The sequence below is a fragment of the Phoca vitulina genome, unplaced genomic scaffold, assembly GCF_004348235.1.
Source record: "Phoca vitulina isolate PV1807 unplaced genomic scaffold, GSC_HSeal_1.0 scaffold22, whole genome shotgun sequence".
NCBI classification, from domain to species: domain Eukaryota; kingdom Metazoa; phylum Chordata; class Mammalia; order Carnivora; family Phocidae; genus Phoca; species Phoca vitulina.
The window spans coordinates 2628162-2644802 of NW_022589725.1; the positions used below are offsets into that span (position 1 = coordinate 2628162).

General features: G+C 52.2%; 1 protein-coding gene across 2 annotated transcripts; it reads right to left on the minus strand.

Moving 5' to 3' along the window:
* Positions 1–3723: 3723 nt before the first annotated feature.
* Positions 3724–16462, minus strand: CCN5 (cellular communication network factor 5). 2 transcript variants are annotated; one of them, XM_032419787.1, is made up of 5 exons: positions 16408–16462; positions 15875–15967; positions 12052–12268; positions 6546–6800; positions 3724–4732 (listed from the first exon to the last, which is right to left on the minus strand). In XM_032419787.1, exons 2-5 carry the CDS (start codon positions 15932–15934, stop codon positions 4512–4514), a joined length of 753 nt encoding a protein of 250 aa, XP_032275678.1. In that variant the 5' UTR covers positions 15935–15967; positions 16408–16462; the 3' UTR covers positions 3724–4511. The 2 variants fall into 2 exon arrangements, with proteins under 2 accessions (XP_032275678.1, XP_032275677.1); XM_032419786.1 differs by lacking the exon at positions 16408–16462 and adding an exon at positions 16126–16376.
* Positions 16463–16641: the final 179 nt, after the last annotated feature.

Genomic DNA, 16641 nt, shown 5'->3' on the forward strand with positions numbered 1-16641 from the left:
CAAACAAGTCAGGTAGTGTGTTAAAACATGATATGTGCTACATGCAGCGGGGGGATGGAAGAGGGTGGCTGAGGTGGATTCTCCGGGAAGTGTCAACTTGTGAGTCCAACCTGAAAGAGAGCAAGGGGATTATCCATGGGGGTATCTGGTGAAGACAATGCCACGCAGAGGGAACAGCCAGTGCAAAGGTCCTGAGGTGGGAGCGTGCCGAGCATGTTCAAGAAACAGCCAGGAGGACCATGAGGCCAGAAAAGCATGAGCAAGGGGGTGAGGGCAGAGAGGTGACTGGGGCACAGAGCAGGGCCCTGTGGGTTGTGTGGCCTGGGCTGGCTTGGTGTTCACAGGATCCCTTTGGCACACACTGTAAGAAGCAGGGTGGAAGCCGGGAGAGCAAGAGGAGCCTGCAGGGGTCATCAGGGCAGAGATGGTGGCGGCCCCGGCTGGGGGAGCAGTGGGAGGACAGGGGTGATAAGAGGTTATACACACCGGCATACACACGTACTTGTCTGTGTTTCCGTAACTAAATGGCCAGGGCCATCTGATGATCTACTCCTCTCTGTGTGAGCAACTCTAATGACCTGAACTCTTGTCTCTATGTCTGTCCATGTCCACCTGACCCATCTTTGATGTCCAGCGGCCTCCAGCCACACTGTCCTGGGTGACTACTTCCTCCTCAAACTCAAAACATTGAGGAAACCCCCCCATCTGCCACCTGTAAGGGCTCCTCCACTCTCCCCGGTTTCTGCCGGTGTGGCCCCTCCATTCTGCCATCCTCCAGCACAAAGCCCAGGGCTGTGGTGGGTATCTTAGCTTCCCGGCTGCTCACATCAGTGTCAGGCCACAGTGATTCTCCCATCCGTTTCCTCTTTCCCACCCCCACCACCTGTCCAGGCCGGCGTGCCTTACCCCTGAATGCTACAGTGACTCCCACAAGGGGAGCCTCGTGGCCAAGGGCATGGGCCCTCGAGCAGGACTCTCTGGGTTTAAATCCTGGTTCCGCCAACTGTGAACTCTGTGAACTTGGGCTATTTCCTTAATTTGCCATATCTCAGTTTCTCCATCTGTGAAATGGACATAATTATACTTCAAATGGTTATTATGAGGGTCAAGTGAGTGATTGGAACAGAGTCTTGTATGTGGTTAGAACTCAATGAATGTTAACTCTTATTATTTATGCAATAAGTCTTTATTGAGCACTTATTTTAGAGAGACCTGCATTGTACTGAGAGATAGGCTGACCCAGGATAAAGAGCACAGACCCTAGCAATTCCACTCCCGGATGTTTATCCAACAGAAATGTTCACCAATGTCCAGCAGAAGATGTGGGCTTGAATGTTCACAATACCCTCTTCATAATAGCCCTAGACTGGAAACTACCCATCAAGTATAGAATGGATAAATGAAATGTAGTAAATATTCATACAATAGAATACCATACAGTGTAGAGAACATGCAACAACATGGATATTACAAATACAAATATAACGGGGGGAGGGGCAGTGCCTGGCTGGCTTAGTCGGTGGAGTGTGCGACTCTTGATCTTGGGGTTGTGAGTTCGAGCCCCACGTTGGGTGTAGAGATTACTTAAGAATAAAATCTTTAAAACATATATATAAAAAACAGGGAAAGGCTGGGCCCGGTACCTCTGGGCTATGAATTTCAGTGGGGTTTAGTCTGATTTTCACCTGTGACCTTTGCCCCCAACACCACCTCCTCTTCTTTTTTTTTTTAAAGATTTTATTTATTTGACAGAGAGAGACACAGCATGAGAGGGAACACAAGCAGGGGGAGTGGGAGAGAGAGAAGCAGGCTTCCCGCGGAGCAGGGAGCCTGACGTGGGGCTCAATGCCAGGACTCTGGGATCATGACCCGAGCCGAAGGCAGACGCTTAATGACTGAGCCACCCAGGTGCCCGCCCACCTCCTCTTCTTTACAGACAAGAAAATTCCCAGCCTTTGCTTCATATCACTCTCTGACTTGCAAAGAATCCTGGAGGCAGGATAATAATAGTAATAGATTATATTTCAAGTGAACACAGAGGAATTACTGACCTAATACTCACAACACCCCTATGTGTTGGGAACTCACTCGACACACTGATCCTATAGGGTGGGCACTGCTATTTATGCCCATTTTACAGATGAAAAGACTTAAGCACTAAAAGGTCAAGAGAATGATAGCTAAAATTGTTATTTAAACCACATAATACTCAGCAACGCTCTGTGTAGAGTACTGGCATTATCCCCATTTTAGAGGAAAGGACACTGAGGCACAAAGAAGTTAGGTACCCTGCCCAAGATCACACTAGGAAACAGCAGAGCAAAGACGGGGCAGGGGGCTGAGCCCACTCTGTGTAGCTCTGTTCACAGCTGCTCGGTGGTGAGGTTGAGGGCCTTGCAGCCAGCTGGCCCGGGGTCCAGCACCACAACCCCAGGACAACTCATTCATTGCTCCAAGTCTCAGTTTACCCATCTCTAAAATGGGAATATCAGTAGCACTTTCCTTTAGGAGTGTCGCAAGAGCAACATGCAATTGTGGATAAAGCCCCTGGCAGCAAAGGCCCCACATGCAGGAATCATTCAATGCAGGTCTGTTGTCTTCATCCTGGCTGTTACTGTTTCTAGAGATATGACGTGAATTTTTCCTGGCAGTGTGTTCAGCGTTTACCCTTGCGGAGCCTGACCCACTGAAACTCTCAGCCTGTGAGAGACCATCAACCCAGGCTTGAGTCAGGTCACCTTGGCGTGGGCTAAATTCACTCCCCAGTTGCAGACCAGCTTTTGGACAGATCACTTTCCCAAGCAGTCTCCTCCTCTGTGAACTGAAGTTAATTCTATTTTGTGAAGATTAGGTGGCTCGATGCTGCCTGTGATTCGCAATCTGGGGTTTGGGGAGGAGGTGGTACCCGAGCAAAGGCAGCTGTTCCGAGGGGCGGGTCATGCCCATCCTGGGAGCTGGGGTCATCCTTTCCCTGCTCTGCTTTAGACCTCAATGCCCCACACTCCCAGGCTCCCCTGCCTCTCCCCTTCCCAGTGGGGTTGACCAATGGGACGCACTACCAGAACCTGGGGGTAGGAGAGAGCAGAAGCCAGGTCTGCCTCCCCAGCTCTATGGGCTTTTTGTTAGGTCTGTAAGGCTGCACCTGCTCCTGCTGGAGGGACCTGCTGTGATTCCATCTTCCGCTGGCTGGTCCCAGCTTCTGGGCTCTCCTTCAAACCCTCCATCCCAACAGCTGGTACCAAGTGAAAGAAGCCATTCATAGAAGAATACCTACTGCATGAGTCTATTGATGTGAGGTTCGAGAACTGGCTATCCATCCTCTTTGGTGGTAAAACTCAGAACAGGGGTTGCCTTCAGGGGCGGAGGGGGCGGCCGGGAAGGGGCCAATGGAAACTTCCTGAGATTCTGGAAATGTTTTGTAGCTTGATGGATTACACAGGTGTTCACGTTTGCAGAGACTTGGTAAACCGTATGTTAAGACCTGTGTGCTTCACTGTGTGTAAACCGTGCCTCAATCAAATTAGTTTAATAAGAAGAAATCCGTGTTTAAATACTGAGAGTGTTCTCCAATTTCCTAGTTGGAGTCTGATGAAAACACAGTTTTTATTTTTAAACATAACATGTAGATCACAGAGGAGGATGGAAAGTTTTTATGTGGGTTTAAAAAAAACAAAACAATAAGACATGAGACTCCAGACAGAATTTCACGCTTGGGTTGATTTATTTCAGGCCATGTTCCCCAGTCCCCAGGGGCTATCCTTCATTCTCCCCTACTTTTCTCTGGTCTTAAATGTTGCAAAGCACCAACCTATATATAAAGAGTCTAGCTCAGCGCCTGGCACATTGCAGGTGCCTGAGAAAGGTTCATTCTTAATAATACAAGTTGGGTTTAAGGGATCACTCTCAGGCCTGTTTTCTGACTTTCTTCAAGACAGTGTGATTTCACCTTGTGATTTTCACAAAGCACACAGCCTCTGAATTCTGCCCTGGATGGGGCAGGCTTTCTCAGACAGCATAAGCCGGACCTACAAGCGCTTGCACAGGCATGTATTCGGGGACGTTTTTATGTCACTCCAGGAAAGGAAGCAAGAGATTCAGAATATCTGTGTGCCCCTCTTCACCACACCCCCAGAAAAATAGCCAGTCCAGCCCAGCACCTGCCTCGGCCTAATGATTAAGGGACAGCTGGTTGCCCTATCTGCTGGAAAGCTTGCCTATGCACATGTTTGATAAAGGCTGTGTGGAGGCTGGGAATGGACCAGAAGACACTGGAAACCTTGGCCAGCCTAGGCTGTGAGGTAGAGGAAGGGGGACTGGGGCAGACATCCCGGCTCTATCTCAGGGTCCAGGTGGACCAGATGACTTGTGAACATTCTTGTCCTCCGGGGCCTGGATGACGTTGCCCCAGCCAAGGGGGCGGGGAGGGGCCATCTGCCTTCTGCTCAGGGCCCAAGCACTGGCTTGCCTGCTGGGGAGGGCGGGCACGGAACCTCCAGATTCCCAGGCCTGCTCTAAAAGGCCCTGTTCCATGGGCTGCGGCCCCTGGCAAGTGGACAGGGCCCAGGCAGGCACAGGCGGCGCTGGGTCTCCAGTCGGCAGAGGCGGTTCTGGTTGGACACCCGAGTGGCCACGCCCAGCCCACAGGTGGTTGAGCAGGGGCCCCAGGCCGTGCTCCACTCTGGGCAAGGGGCTCCAGGGGGTGGGGGAGCGACAAGGCCAGAAAACCGGGGTCCTGGGGGGGAAGAAAGAGAGGTCAGCACTGTGAGGTCAGGGCTCGGCAGCCAGGTCAAGCCAGCTGCTGGTGGTGCCATCTTGGTCATGTTGCATAACCTCTCTGGACCTCAGTTTCTTCCTATGTAAGCTTTCTAATGGGCGATTGTTAGGGCTGAATAAAATAATAGAGGGGGCATGCTGAGCACTGTGCTGTAAGCACCTCGTTTGTGTCGGTTACTAGGCAACTAGGATGGTGCTGGCCGTGATGGTCCCCCAGTACGTGGCGGCTTTCTCATTGCTGCACCCCATGGCATCTTCCAGGAAGGAGGCTGTGGCCTGTGTGTAGAGGTGCTGGCACCCGGTGGCAAAGCTGCCAGAGTTTCTGAGGCTGTACCTGGAACAAGATGGGGGGTTCAGCACCAGCTAGCTTCTCCTCCTCCTGACATCTCATTCTGCTCTCTTACTATTGTGGTGTCCTTTCTTCTGGTCCTTATTAACCAAATGGTTCTCAACTGGGGGTGACTTTGCCCTCCTGCAGGGACATTTGGTGATGTCCAGAGACATCTTGGTGGTCACGACGGGGAGTGGGGCTACTGGAGTCCAGCAGGGATGCTGCTCAACACCCTACAGTGCACAGGGCAGCTCCCATACGAGAGCATCACCCAGTCCAAGTGTCACTGGTGCCGAGGTTGAGAAAGCCTGCGTGATATGCTCCTGTGTGCAGGCTGTCTGCACACACACACGGACACACATGATGGAGATCAGATTCGCATCTACAGTGTCCTATCCTGCTTTTTTATACGTAAGATGCTCACTGGCATTCTCCTATGTATTTAAGTGGATGTGTCCCATTCCATCGTAGGGATAATGACAGCTACCATGGATAGAGGGCTGTGTGCGAGGCACTGCTGTAACTGCTTTCCTTGGATTTACTCATCCAGTTGTCACAACAACTCTGCAAGGTGGATGCCCTTACTCTCATCTCACAGTTGGAGGAACTGAGGCACAGAGAAGTTAAGCAACTTTCTCAGAGTCACACAGTTAGGAAATAGCAAAGCTGGGCTTAGAACCCTGGGCAGACTCCATGCTGAACCCACCATGCTCTACTCTCAGGTGGCACCGTCATCCATGGCCCAATGCCTTCTTTTCAGATGCCTTTCTTTAAAAAGACCATGTTCCTATAATTATAATAACCCAGTGATGTAACCATAACAAATTCTCTAAAACTAAAGAATTTATAGCAAGAGGTAACTATCTTTCCTCCACCTTTCCTCCCTGCCCACCCCTAAACCCACATCTCAGAGGCAACCCCCTCGCCTGGTTCTTCTTTGGATAAGCCCAAATAACTACATATTAATAATATTATGTAATATTAAATGATATAAATGTATTACTAATACATATCAATATATTATAAATACAATAATAGTATATGTCATAATAGTACACCTCTGCTATGAAATATGAGCATTTGATTCAAGTATCCTAGCCCTCCTTTCCCTTCCCCTCTCCGCTACCAATTTTTAGTTTCTATTTTTTATGATTTAAAATTATTTACTTGTTTTGTCAGTTTTAAAGAGGTCTTGTGACGCCCCACTCGGCTTTCCTAGTCTCCTCAGCCACCAGCCCCTCCCAGCTGCGGTCAGGGAAACCTGTGCTTTGACAGGTCCCCGGCTCCGGAGAAGCCCCGCCCCCGCCACTCCCCCGCCCCCGCCCCCAGGGGCTTTGACAGGTCCCGGCTCCTGGAAGCCACGCCCCCTCCCCGCCCCCAGGGGCTTTGACAGGTCCCGGCTCCTGAGAAGCCCCGCCCCTGCCCCGCCCCCTGCACGCACCTTGGGCTGGGAGGGGCTGGACCCCCAGCTCCCCTCGCTGGTCGCACAGCCACTCAGGGCAGCACTTGCCAGGGACCTCAACCCTCCTGGGGTGCGGGCAGTCCCAGCTGGGCAGCCGAACGTCCTCAGTGCACAGGGGCACACAGGTGAAGCCGCCGTCCTGACAGTGGCAGAGAATCCTGCAGTGGGGCTGGAAGGTCTCCCCATCCCGGTACAGGCGGCCGTTCACCTCGCAGCTCCCATCATCCTCTCCCCCTGCAGAGGAGAAACCGGACCCCCATCCTTGACCCCCAACTTTTCCCTGGGCAAGACCGTGTCAGCCACATCCTCCACCCGGTCTCCCTGCAGAGCTGGCCCCGATCCTGCTGGGGACTAGGGCCCCTAAGCGTCTGCGCACTGCCGGGGGGCTCTGGCCGGTCCCCACTGCCGACCTGCCTGGGCGCGCGCGGGAAGACAGCGTGGCATACCGCATCCTGGCACAGGGGCTGTGGGGACACGGGCCTACTTGGAGCCCCCACTCTGCTCTTTATTAGCTATGCAGTTTGGCCAAGCGACTTCACTTCTTCTTGCCTCAGTTTCCTTATCTGCAAAATGGGTTTTATAACGGGCACTTATTTCACAGGATTGTGGTAGAGACTAGATAAAATGATGTATGTAATGAATCCAACATAAGAGACCTTCAATAGATCCCAGCTGCTCTGTTGTTACTATTAATATAATTAATTACTATATATTAATAATATATAACTTATATACACACCGAAAGTTCATGCAACACACTTTCATTGTGCATCTGCTATGTTGTGGTCATCACTGTCAGGCCTGGGCTTAACTTGCTGGCTTTGTGACTTTGGATAAGTTGCTTAACTTCTCTGAGTTGCCTTAACAATAACGTTGATGAGAACAGCTGGTTACCTTCAGGTACAGATGATAAGTCCGTAACATTTAGCCCCGTGCTAGGCATAGAGTAGGTGCTCAAGAAACACTCTTCAAACGAAGCCCTTAAGATACGGGTGTTATTCCCACTTCCTCCACTGGACAAGCACTCCTTGAGGGCTGGGGCTGAGAGTGTTCAGGCTGGCACCCTCCCCCACTCCGCTCCCCCTCCCCCCGTGCTGGCCCAGAGCATGGATGGACACACAGACCCTCAGGAAATGCCCTTTGAAAGAATGCCTCGTGCAAGGCCCAGCACAGAAGAGACATTGATGAAAGAGGTTCTGATTTCTTATAGTTCCAGAGATACATAGTGTGCCCCTCCAGGGTGCCGACCGCTCAGCTCCTAGACAGGACTAAGACACAGTCCTTGTCTTGAGAGACGGAGGGCCAGGCAGGGGACAGATGTGAAAGTCACCGTCTGCAACACAGAATGAAAAGCCGTGGAGAGGCCTGGGTGAGTTGCCTGGGGAAGGGCAGAGCAAGGAGGACCTCTTTTGGAGGTCCTCGGAACCTCTTTCATCAATGTCTCTTCTGTGCTGGGCCTTGCACGAGGCATTCTTTCAAAGGGCATTTCCTGAGGGTCTGTGTGTCCATGGAGGCTCTGGGCGAGGAGGGGGGGAGGGCAGTTCAGTTGGGTCTGGAAAGATTTGCCTGAAGGCAGGTTTTCCTAGGTCTTCAGAGAAAAACCTCCAACAGGCTCATACCCATGCAGAAATTTGGGACCCGCACAGATGTGGGCGCCAGCCCCTGTTCCCACTTGCTAACTGTGGGGCTTGGGGGCAGGTCACTGCACCTCTCTGAGCCACCGGACCTGGCTCCCAGGGCCACTGGGGGATTAAAGGAACTAGTGTTAAAGCATTTCTCCGCAAGCCTGGAGCACAGCAGATGCTCTGTGAGCTGGAGTGGGGGATGCTTGTTCCTCGGGGGAGGACAGAACCAGAGCCAGCCCTCTCCCTGCTCCTTCCAGGCCACAGCCCTCTGATGCCAAATCCCTGACCTTTGGCCTGGATCACGTGGCCCCTAGTTTCCTGGAAACTAGGGGCAGCTGCACCTTAATCCTGAGGGGTCTCCCAGCAGACTCCTGGGGCCACAGCCCTGGGGCTTCCTGGTCTCTGGGAGGGCCTGGTAAACAGAGGGATTGTTTCGGAAAGTCCGCTGGAGGGGTGATAATTTTAGCAAGGTTTCCTGGCTCCTCTCCTGGTCCTCTAGCTCAGGGCTGGCTAGGGGTGGGGCTGATGATCCCTGGGCGGCCACCCCCACCCCTGCCCTGGGGTCTGTGTGCACCTTTGTGCGTGGTCCCAAACACCAGGAGGCGCCTCCAAACGTACTCACTCTTCAATCCGCCACCCCCTCTCCCCCGCCAACCATATACACATATAGTTGCCGAAATCCTACTTCCTCTTCCAGGTCCTTCCAATGCCCCCTTTCCAGCAACCTCCCTCAAATAACTTCAGAGCCCAGTCTAGTCATCTGGTGATCTCTGCGTCCCTCTTTCCCTCCGAGAGTCCCTTGTAGAAGGAACAACAGAGGATTTTTTTTTCCACCTTTAGCCACTTGCACACTGTGTGAACTTAGGCAGGTGATTTCACCCCTCTGAACCCCTGTTCCTGCGTCTGCAAAATCAGTTTAATAATAGGACCTACCTCATTATTAAGGGTAAAAAGAAATCACGTGTGTAAAGGGCGTGCCCACAGGACACGCTCCCTGAATGGTACCTGTTACTGCTAGGCTCTCCAGAGCTCTTACTATCATTCATTTATTCGGTCTTTATTTACTAGGGGCCTACTATGTGCCAGGCACTGTTCTAGGGATTCATGATAGATACAGCAATGACTAAAACAGGCAAAAATCCTGCCCTCATTGGAACTTTCGCTCTAGTGGAAATAAACACTATAAACAAGTAAAGTCTATGATGTCCAATGGTGATTAGAGCTAGAAAAATAATGGAGGGCAGGGTTCAAGAGAGGGATGTTGAATACGGTGATCAGGGAAGGCCGCCCCGAGAAGGTGATTTTTGAGAAAGATGAGAAGGAGATGCAGAGCTTGCCATGCAGATATCTGGGGGGAAAGAACACTGGTAGAGCAAACAGCCAGAGCAAAGGCCCTGGGGTGGGAGCCCCCTCGGGTATTTAAGGCACAAAATAGGCCAGCATGGCTGAAGCAGAGAGCAGGAGGGAGAGAGGGAGTTAGGCAGGGTCAGAGAGAAAACAGGAGCAGGACCCTGCAGGGCCTTGTAGCCACTGAGAGGACTGGCTTTTACTCGGAGGTGGTGGGAAGCTGTTGGAGGCCTTGAGGAGGAGGAGGGATGTTATCTGATGTATGTATTGAAAGGGCCCCTGTTGCTGCTGTGTTGGGAACAGAGTAGGAGGCAAAGGACAGAAGTGGGAAGACTGTTATGGGGCTGCTGCAACATCTAGTGTGTGATGACAAGGCTCAGACCAGGCTGGTAGCAGTGGATGGACTGAGGAGGGACTAGAATTTCAGGTTCTAGAATATTGTGAAGACTTCGCTGGTGGGCAGTATTGGGGTATGCAAAACAAGAGATGTCAAGAATGACTGTGGTTTTGAACTCAAGCCACAGGGAGGGTGGAGATGCGCTTGGCTGAGCTGGGGAGGCTGCACGCTCGGGGTGTGGGGGTTCAGGAGCTTATGGAGGACACACACACAGCTTGGAGTGCACTGTCAGAGGTCCACCCAATTAGGAATTGAGAGGAGAGTTTGGGGCAGCATATTCCCTCCAGAGCTAAGACCTAGACTCCGCCTCTGTGAGGTCTCACCTGTGGGGTTCACCAGCCTCCAGATCTGGCTCGTGAGCACCCACTATGTTGCATGACCTGGGCTGGGAGTTGTAGGAAGAAGCAAAGACCAGGTACATTTTTGACCTCCAGCTGTCTGAAGTCTGAATCAAGATGGAATAAGAAAAGCCCCCTAATAAACTTAGTGACAGTAACAGCCAATATGAACTCATCATATGCTGAGTGTCAGGCAGTAGAGTGATGGAAATGAAGATTGTGGAGCCAGCTCCCTCAGTTCAAATCCCAGCTCAGCCACTTATGAGCTGTGTGACCTTGGGCAAATTGCCTAACCTCTCTGTGCCTCCTTTTTTTTTTTTCCATTTATAAAATGCTGATGACATTAGTACCAACCTCATATGGTTGTTGTGAGATTAAATGAGGTGATATTTGTGAGTGCCTGGCACATGGTTAAGTGCTATGCAAGTGTTCGATAAATAAAGTTCAGCCAAATGCTTTGTATGTGTCCTGGCTCGTTGAAACAACAGCCTGGGAAGATAAGAGTTACTTATCTCATTTTTTCCCTAGATACATTTTTATTAGCAATCATCTATGAGTTCATAAAACAAATCACTATTTTCTCATGATTACACTCCCCTGATTTAAAAAAAAAAAGCATTTAACAAGGATTTAGTATTGATAACTTTATGTCTATTAGTCTTGTTGGTTTTTTTTTAACCTTGTTTTTTGCTATAAGTGGACTCATTATCAGTGATTCATGAGCCCTTATCTCTCTTGTTCTTTTTTTAAAGTGATACATGCAAATAGATGAAAGACGTAGATTGCTCTACAAGACTTATTTAAAAAAAAAAAAAAAGAACACCCTCACGTTTTTGTGTTTCTTTAAAGTAGTGGTTCTCTGTTGGAGATGATTTTGTTTCCCAGGGGACATTTGTCTAAGACAGATTGTCACGACTCGTGGGTGAGGGACATGCTAGTGCCATCCAGTGAGTAGAGGCCAGGGATGCTGCTGAAGGTCCTACCAAGTACAGGACAGTCCGCCCTCCCCAGTAAAGAATGATACCAAAGAATTATCTGGCCCAAAAAGCAGAGTTGAGAAACTCTGATCTAAAGCATCAGAGGGCACCAAGGCTTGGAATGGTGGGAGATGTAACACGATCAAGGTCACTAGTAAATGACAAACTCAGGATCCAAACTCTGGTCCAAGGGCTCCCAATCCAGGAGGAAGACAGAACGAAATGTTGCTTCAGAACCTGTGTGACCTGGTCCCAAGCTGTGTAACAGTAATCATGCCCATTAATATTACCGAGCCTCAGTTTGCTCATCTGTGAGTCTGAAAGGACTTACCTCAGAGGATCCTTGTGAGGATTATGTGATTTATGCAAGGATCGTGTGGTAAGTTTCAGCATACTGCCTGAGACGGATTACTCTATGCCCTCCCTAAATAAATGGTTGCACTTCTATTTTCTCAGAAGTGTTGTGAAGGTCCTGAGAAAGGATAGTGATTCCTGGTTTGAGGAATCTGGGAGGTCTTCTCAGGGGAGAAGTGTTTGAGCTTGGCTTTGATAATTGGTTGTAATTTGGACAGGTAGGAGTGGGGGGCTGCTGTTCAGGTGGGGGGCATAGTCGGAGCAAAGACAAGAGGGGAGGAGCAGAGGGAGGGCCTCGGGAAACGTGCGTCACCAGATTTGGCTGGAATGGATGGTGTACCTACAGTGAGGAGGTAGAGAGAGAAGAGCTTCTCTTTGACTCAGGACCCCTCAGCCTTGACCCTCGCTCGCAAACACACCCACCATCGGTCCCGCAAACCTGCTTACAGAGGCACACGGCCCCTCGGCCACCAGGGCCCGCCCTGGGCTGGCAGACCAGGCCCTGGCTGGGGTCGCAGACGTGGAGATGGTCGCAGGGCTCCCCCAGCCGCCGTGCGCACACCTGACAGCAGCTGCAGCCGTCCAACACCAGGGGCACCCCCAGTGGGCATCGGGGTGGTGGCCAGGGGCAGGCACACGGTGTCGGGCACAGCTGGGCACACACCTGCAGAGACAGAGCATGTCACTCGGTCATTCCAGGTGGGCAGTGAGGGGTCCATGCTTCGGCCCCCGGGTCACACAGACCTGGCCTTGGACCCTTGTGGTCATGAGCAAGGACTTTGGCCTACAGTTGCAGTCCTGACTCTGCTCCTTATTAGCTGAGTGACCTTGGGCAAGTTACTTAAGCTCTCCAAGCCTCAGTTTCTTCATCTGTGAAAAGGGGGCATTAGTAATATTTAACTCGGAGGATTGTTTTCAGGAGTACGTGAAATGATGCATGTTAAACCCTGAGCACACAGCCCGGCATGCAGTAGATGCTCTGTGCATTTAGCTGTAATGATCACCATCGGGAATTACAAGGAATGACTTAGATCCTGCCCTCTAGAAGCTTACAGAAAGGCAAAAGCAACAAAACAAAGGATTACAATGGCAGGGTACTGTACATTTTCTAGAATGCAGACTGTGAATATTTATCTTGACAGCTGAATAAATCAAACAATATCATAGATGCTTTTGATCTTTGGAACAATACAGAATATGTTTCTGGATACGTATCAAATCAGCCCGGAAACTTGGTAAAATACTAATTCCCAGGCCTCCCCTGGGACTTACCAAATAGAACTTCCAGAGACAGGGCCCTGGAATCTTTTTTTTTATCGGGCTGTCCAGGGGCTTCTGATGCATAGCTAGGATTTTGGCACCTCTGCTCCAGTTCTAACCCCCATGCCCCTGCCAGGGAGAGATGGGGGAAACTGAGCTCCAGAGAGAGAAAGGGTCTTGCCAAAAGTCACAGCGTGTTAGCTGCAGAGCTGGGAGCCCGCTTCCTCCTCAAGGATCCTGTAATAGGGAAAAGCCTGAGCCAGGGACCCACTCCCCAGGGACAGGGTCAAGGTATTGACCCAAGTGTCCTGGTTGTTCCTCCCCACTCAGGACAGAGAAACAAGCAAACCAGGAACCAGATGCCGTGGTCTCCCCATATGTCCATCTGAAGGTGGGGACCCAGAGGCAGGCATAATTCAAGATAGCCCGGTAGCTTCCGGTAGGCCCCTTGGTGAGGGACCAATCTTCAGTTCAGTAGGGTCCTTGGAGGACCAGAGGGTTTTAGCTGGAGGATGGAAGACTTACAGTTTACAAAAATGGAATGAATCACCTCCTAACTTCTGTGTGGCCCCAAAGCAGGCAATGACCCCTTTGCCCTAGTGCCTACTTTGTCCCGCCCCGAGGACCCCCCAGTCCTGCAAACCTGCATTCAGTGGCCTGCAGCTTGCACCCTGGCCACCAGAGGCCACCCCACACTGGTCAACCAGCCCTGGTTGGGGGGGAAGGGAGGCTTTAGGCTGGGAGGTAGTGGGGCAGGTAGGCAGCTCTGTGCCCAGGGCCTCACAGGGGAGCGAGTCGCCATCTCTGCAGGAATTCCAAGCCGGAGACTGGGTGATACCAAAGAGATTCTAGAGATAATGGCCTAGCCTTGCCCCTCAAAGCCTGGTCCAGATAGCAGCATCAGCCTCACCTGGAAGTCTGAAGCAGCATCCAGGGCCCCTCTTTATGAATCCAATGCTGCAGTGTAATACGTCTGGAAATGATTCTCATGGAATCGGCCTGAGGAGTAATCAGCTGGACTTTGGGGTTCCCTTGCAAATCAGAGGTTGGGCTCCCTTGGTTAGTGAGAAGTGGGGACCCTGACCAGAATTGGCTCTCGGGTCCCTTCCACCCGAAAGTAGGGGTGCCGGGCCACAGGCCTTCTGCTTTGTACCAGGGTTCCCACCCTGGGCTCTCTACGGGGTGAGCTCGGCCGGGGCCGGATGTGTGCATCCTGACACCTGGAGGGGCCACTAATAATATCGATGATTGCAGCTAGCGTCGGCCACGGGCAAGCCGTGAGCTGTAATGTGCTAATTCAATTCTGCAAGATGAGGTACCAGCTTTGTGCCCACTGGAAAGACTAGGAAACAGAAGCTCAAAACAGTGTGGGGACAAGGCTGGACTCCCTGGATCTCCAGGCCCTTCCGAACCCGCCCCGCCTCCCCAACACATGCGGTTTCCCCAGACCCTTGCTGCAGTCACCAGGGGGTCGAGTCCTGGATGTGGAATATTCTAGAGAAGAGTTGAAATCCAAGTTGTACCACTGATGGGCTGTGTGACCTTCAACATGCCGTTTAACTGCTTCATGGGGAGGGAGCTGTTTCCTTCTCAGTAAGAGGGGGTGGAGAGCACCTATCTTGAAATTGTGACAGGGATTAAATGAGGTCATGGCTAGCTCTTAGTCACAGTGACTTTGTCCGTTTCCAGGTCTCTGCCACCTGGCCCTGTTCACAGGCCTGAGCCCAGGAGCCCACAGGCTGCTGGAAGACTTAGAATTTTCTCCCTGAGGATGGTTGTGGCTTTCCATGTTGGTGATGACTAAGTCCTTGACTCTGCATAGGATGCTGCCCGGCTCCCGGGGACAGGGAAGAAGGGAGGGGTGGACAGTGAGTCCCGGACGGCTTCCTTTTGGTCTTTCATTTAAGCCTGGGCCCAGAACCCCAAGTCCCCCATTCCAACTACCCAAGCCACCCACCCGGGCATCATGTTTTGCACAGCCCCTTCGGGAGAAGAAACAGTGGGATTGGGATGCCAGCAGGGTTCGCAGCCTTGCCCCCACTCCTGCTCAGGACCCAGGAGAGAAAGGCTCCTGCCGTGCTCCTCAAAGAAGCATGAACGTACAGTGAGATCATGGCTTGTGGTGGGGCTGATCTCCATGGCATCGGGAACTCAGCATTTGCTGACGGGGCTCAGCAGCTCTGGCCTTGGTCCAGGTAGGGGAAGAGGCACAGGGAGCAGGAGAAGCACAAATGGAAGTGCGCCTTCCCCGCCCCCCACACACCCAAGCCTATCCCTGTCTCCACCACCTCTATTACTCTGATGTTTCTTTGCTGTTTCTTTGCTGTGTGATTTTAGGCAAGTTGCTTGCCCTCTCTGAGCCTTGCTTGCCCGAAAACAGGGGATAATTCCTTATGAGGTTGTTGGATATGTTAGGCAAGGTAGGTATTTCACAAACCTTTTGAAAAATGTTCCATAAGAGGAGATCATTATTCCATGAGGTGTCTCCCCGTCCCCCTTCAGCCCGGGTCTGCAGGTCACTCACGGCCACCAGCATTAATGCCCTTGTGGTGAGAACTTTCCCATCAGTTAGATGCCAACATCCATTCAAATCCTGGCTCACAGTTAGGCAAAGCAGGTTTTATGTTGCGTCTCCCCCTTTATAATGAGGACAGCCCCTTCAGCTCTGTAGAAGGGCTCTGGGGACCGCGAATAGTCACGGCCCTCTTCTTTGGAACACCTGCCACGTTCCAGGTCCTGTGCAGAGCACTTCTGATGAATTGCCATCAGTGATCTTCACCAAGGCCTCATGATCATTATGGCCGTTTAGCTGGGGAAGCAGCTGAGGCTCAGAGAGAAGGGAGCCGAGCTGGCCAGAGGCGAATGTCTGGGCACCGGGGAGGGAAGCTGGGCTGTGCCCAACACCGGGGACCTGCAGGAGTTCTTCCAGGGGATCCTTGCAGTGATTTCACACCTCCCCCACCACACCGAGGAAGTCGGCCAGACGTTTTGGGGCCCGGGGCCCCCTTACCTTTGAGAGGAGGCAGAGGAGGGAGAAGGCCAGAAGGTGGGTCTGTGGCACGTCTCTCATGTCCCTGTGTCCTCCACGGAGCCAGCTTTGAGCCTGGGAGGCAGGACCTGTAAGTGCTTATGTTCCGGCAGCTGTGAGGTCACTCTCGGGCACGCGCATGCACACACGCACACACACACACACACACACTCTGGTCTCTGCATTCCCCCTCGTCTCCCCATCCTCATGCTCCCACTGATGAGCCCATTTACCTGAAGATGAGACCGTGGAGGCCACCAAGAGGGGGCCTGCCAGTGTGAGTGTGAGTGTGTGCGTGTGTGTGAGTGTGTGCGTGTGTGTGCGCGTGTGAAAGCCAGAGCCAGTGCCAGGAGCCTGCGACAGGCTGGCGGGGGCCTCCCTTGCTCCTCCCAGCCCCGGGGGGCCTTCCGAGCTGCGGCTGTGGCCGCTGCAGCCCTGCCCCAGACCCCCGCCCAAGCCCCGGGGCGCTGTGCACCCAGCAAGAGCTCCGCAGGCACCCCCTTTGCAGCACTGACCCAAGTCCTCCGAAGCCCCGTGGCCCGGACTCTGGGCAGTTTCAGCTGGGCCTGTGGTTTCTGGCAGCAAGATTGGCAGCCACCCAGAGGCGGGTGTGACCCACAGCAAAATTTCCCCGGGCGGCCTGTTTGCTTTTGGCACCAAGGGGCCTCCCTCCGGCCTGCTTGCTTGGGCTCTGGAAGGTGGCCCACGGTGGATGAGCCCGTGCAGGTTGGACCTACTATGTGCTGGCA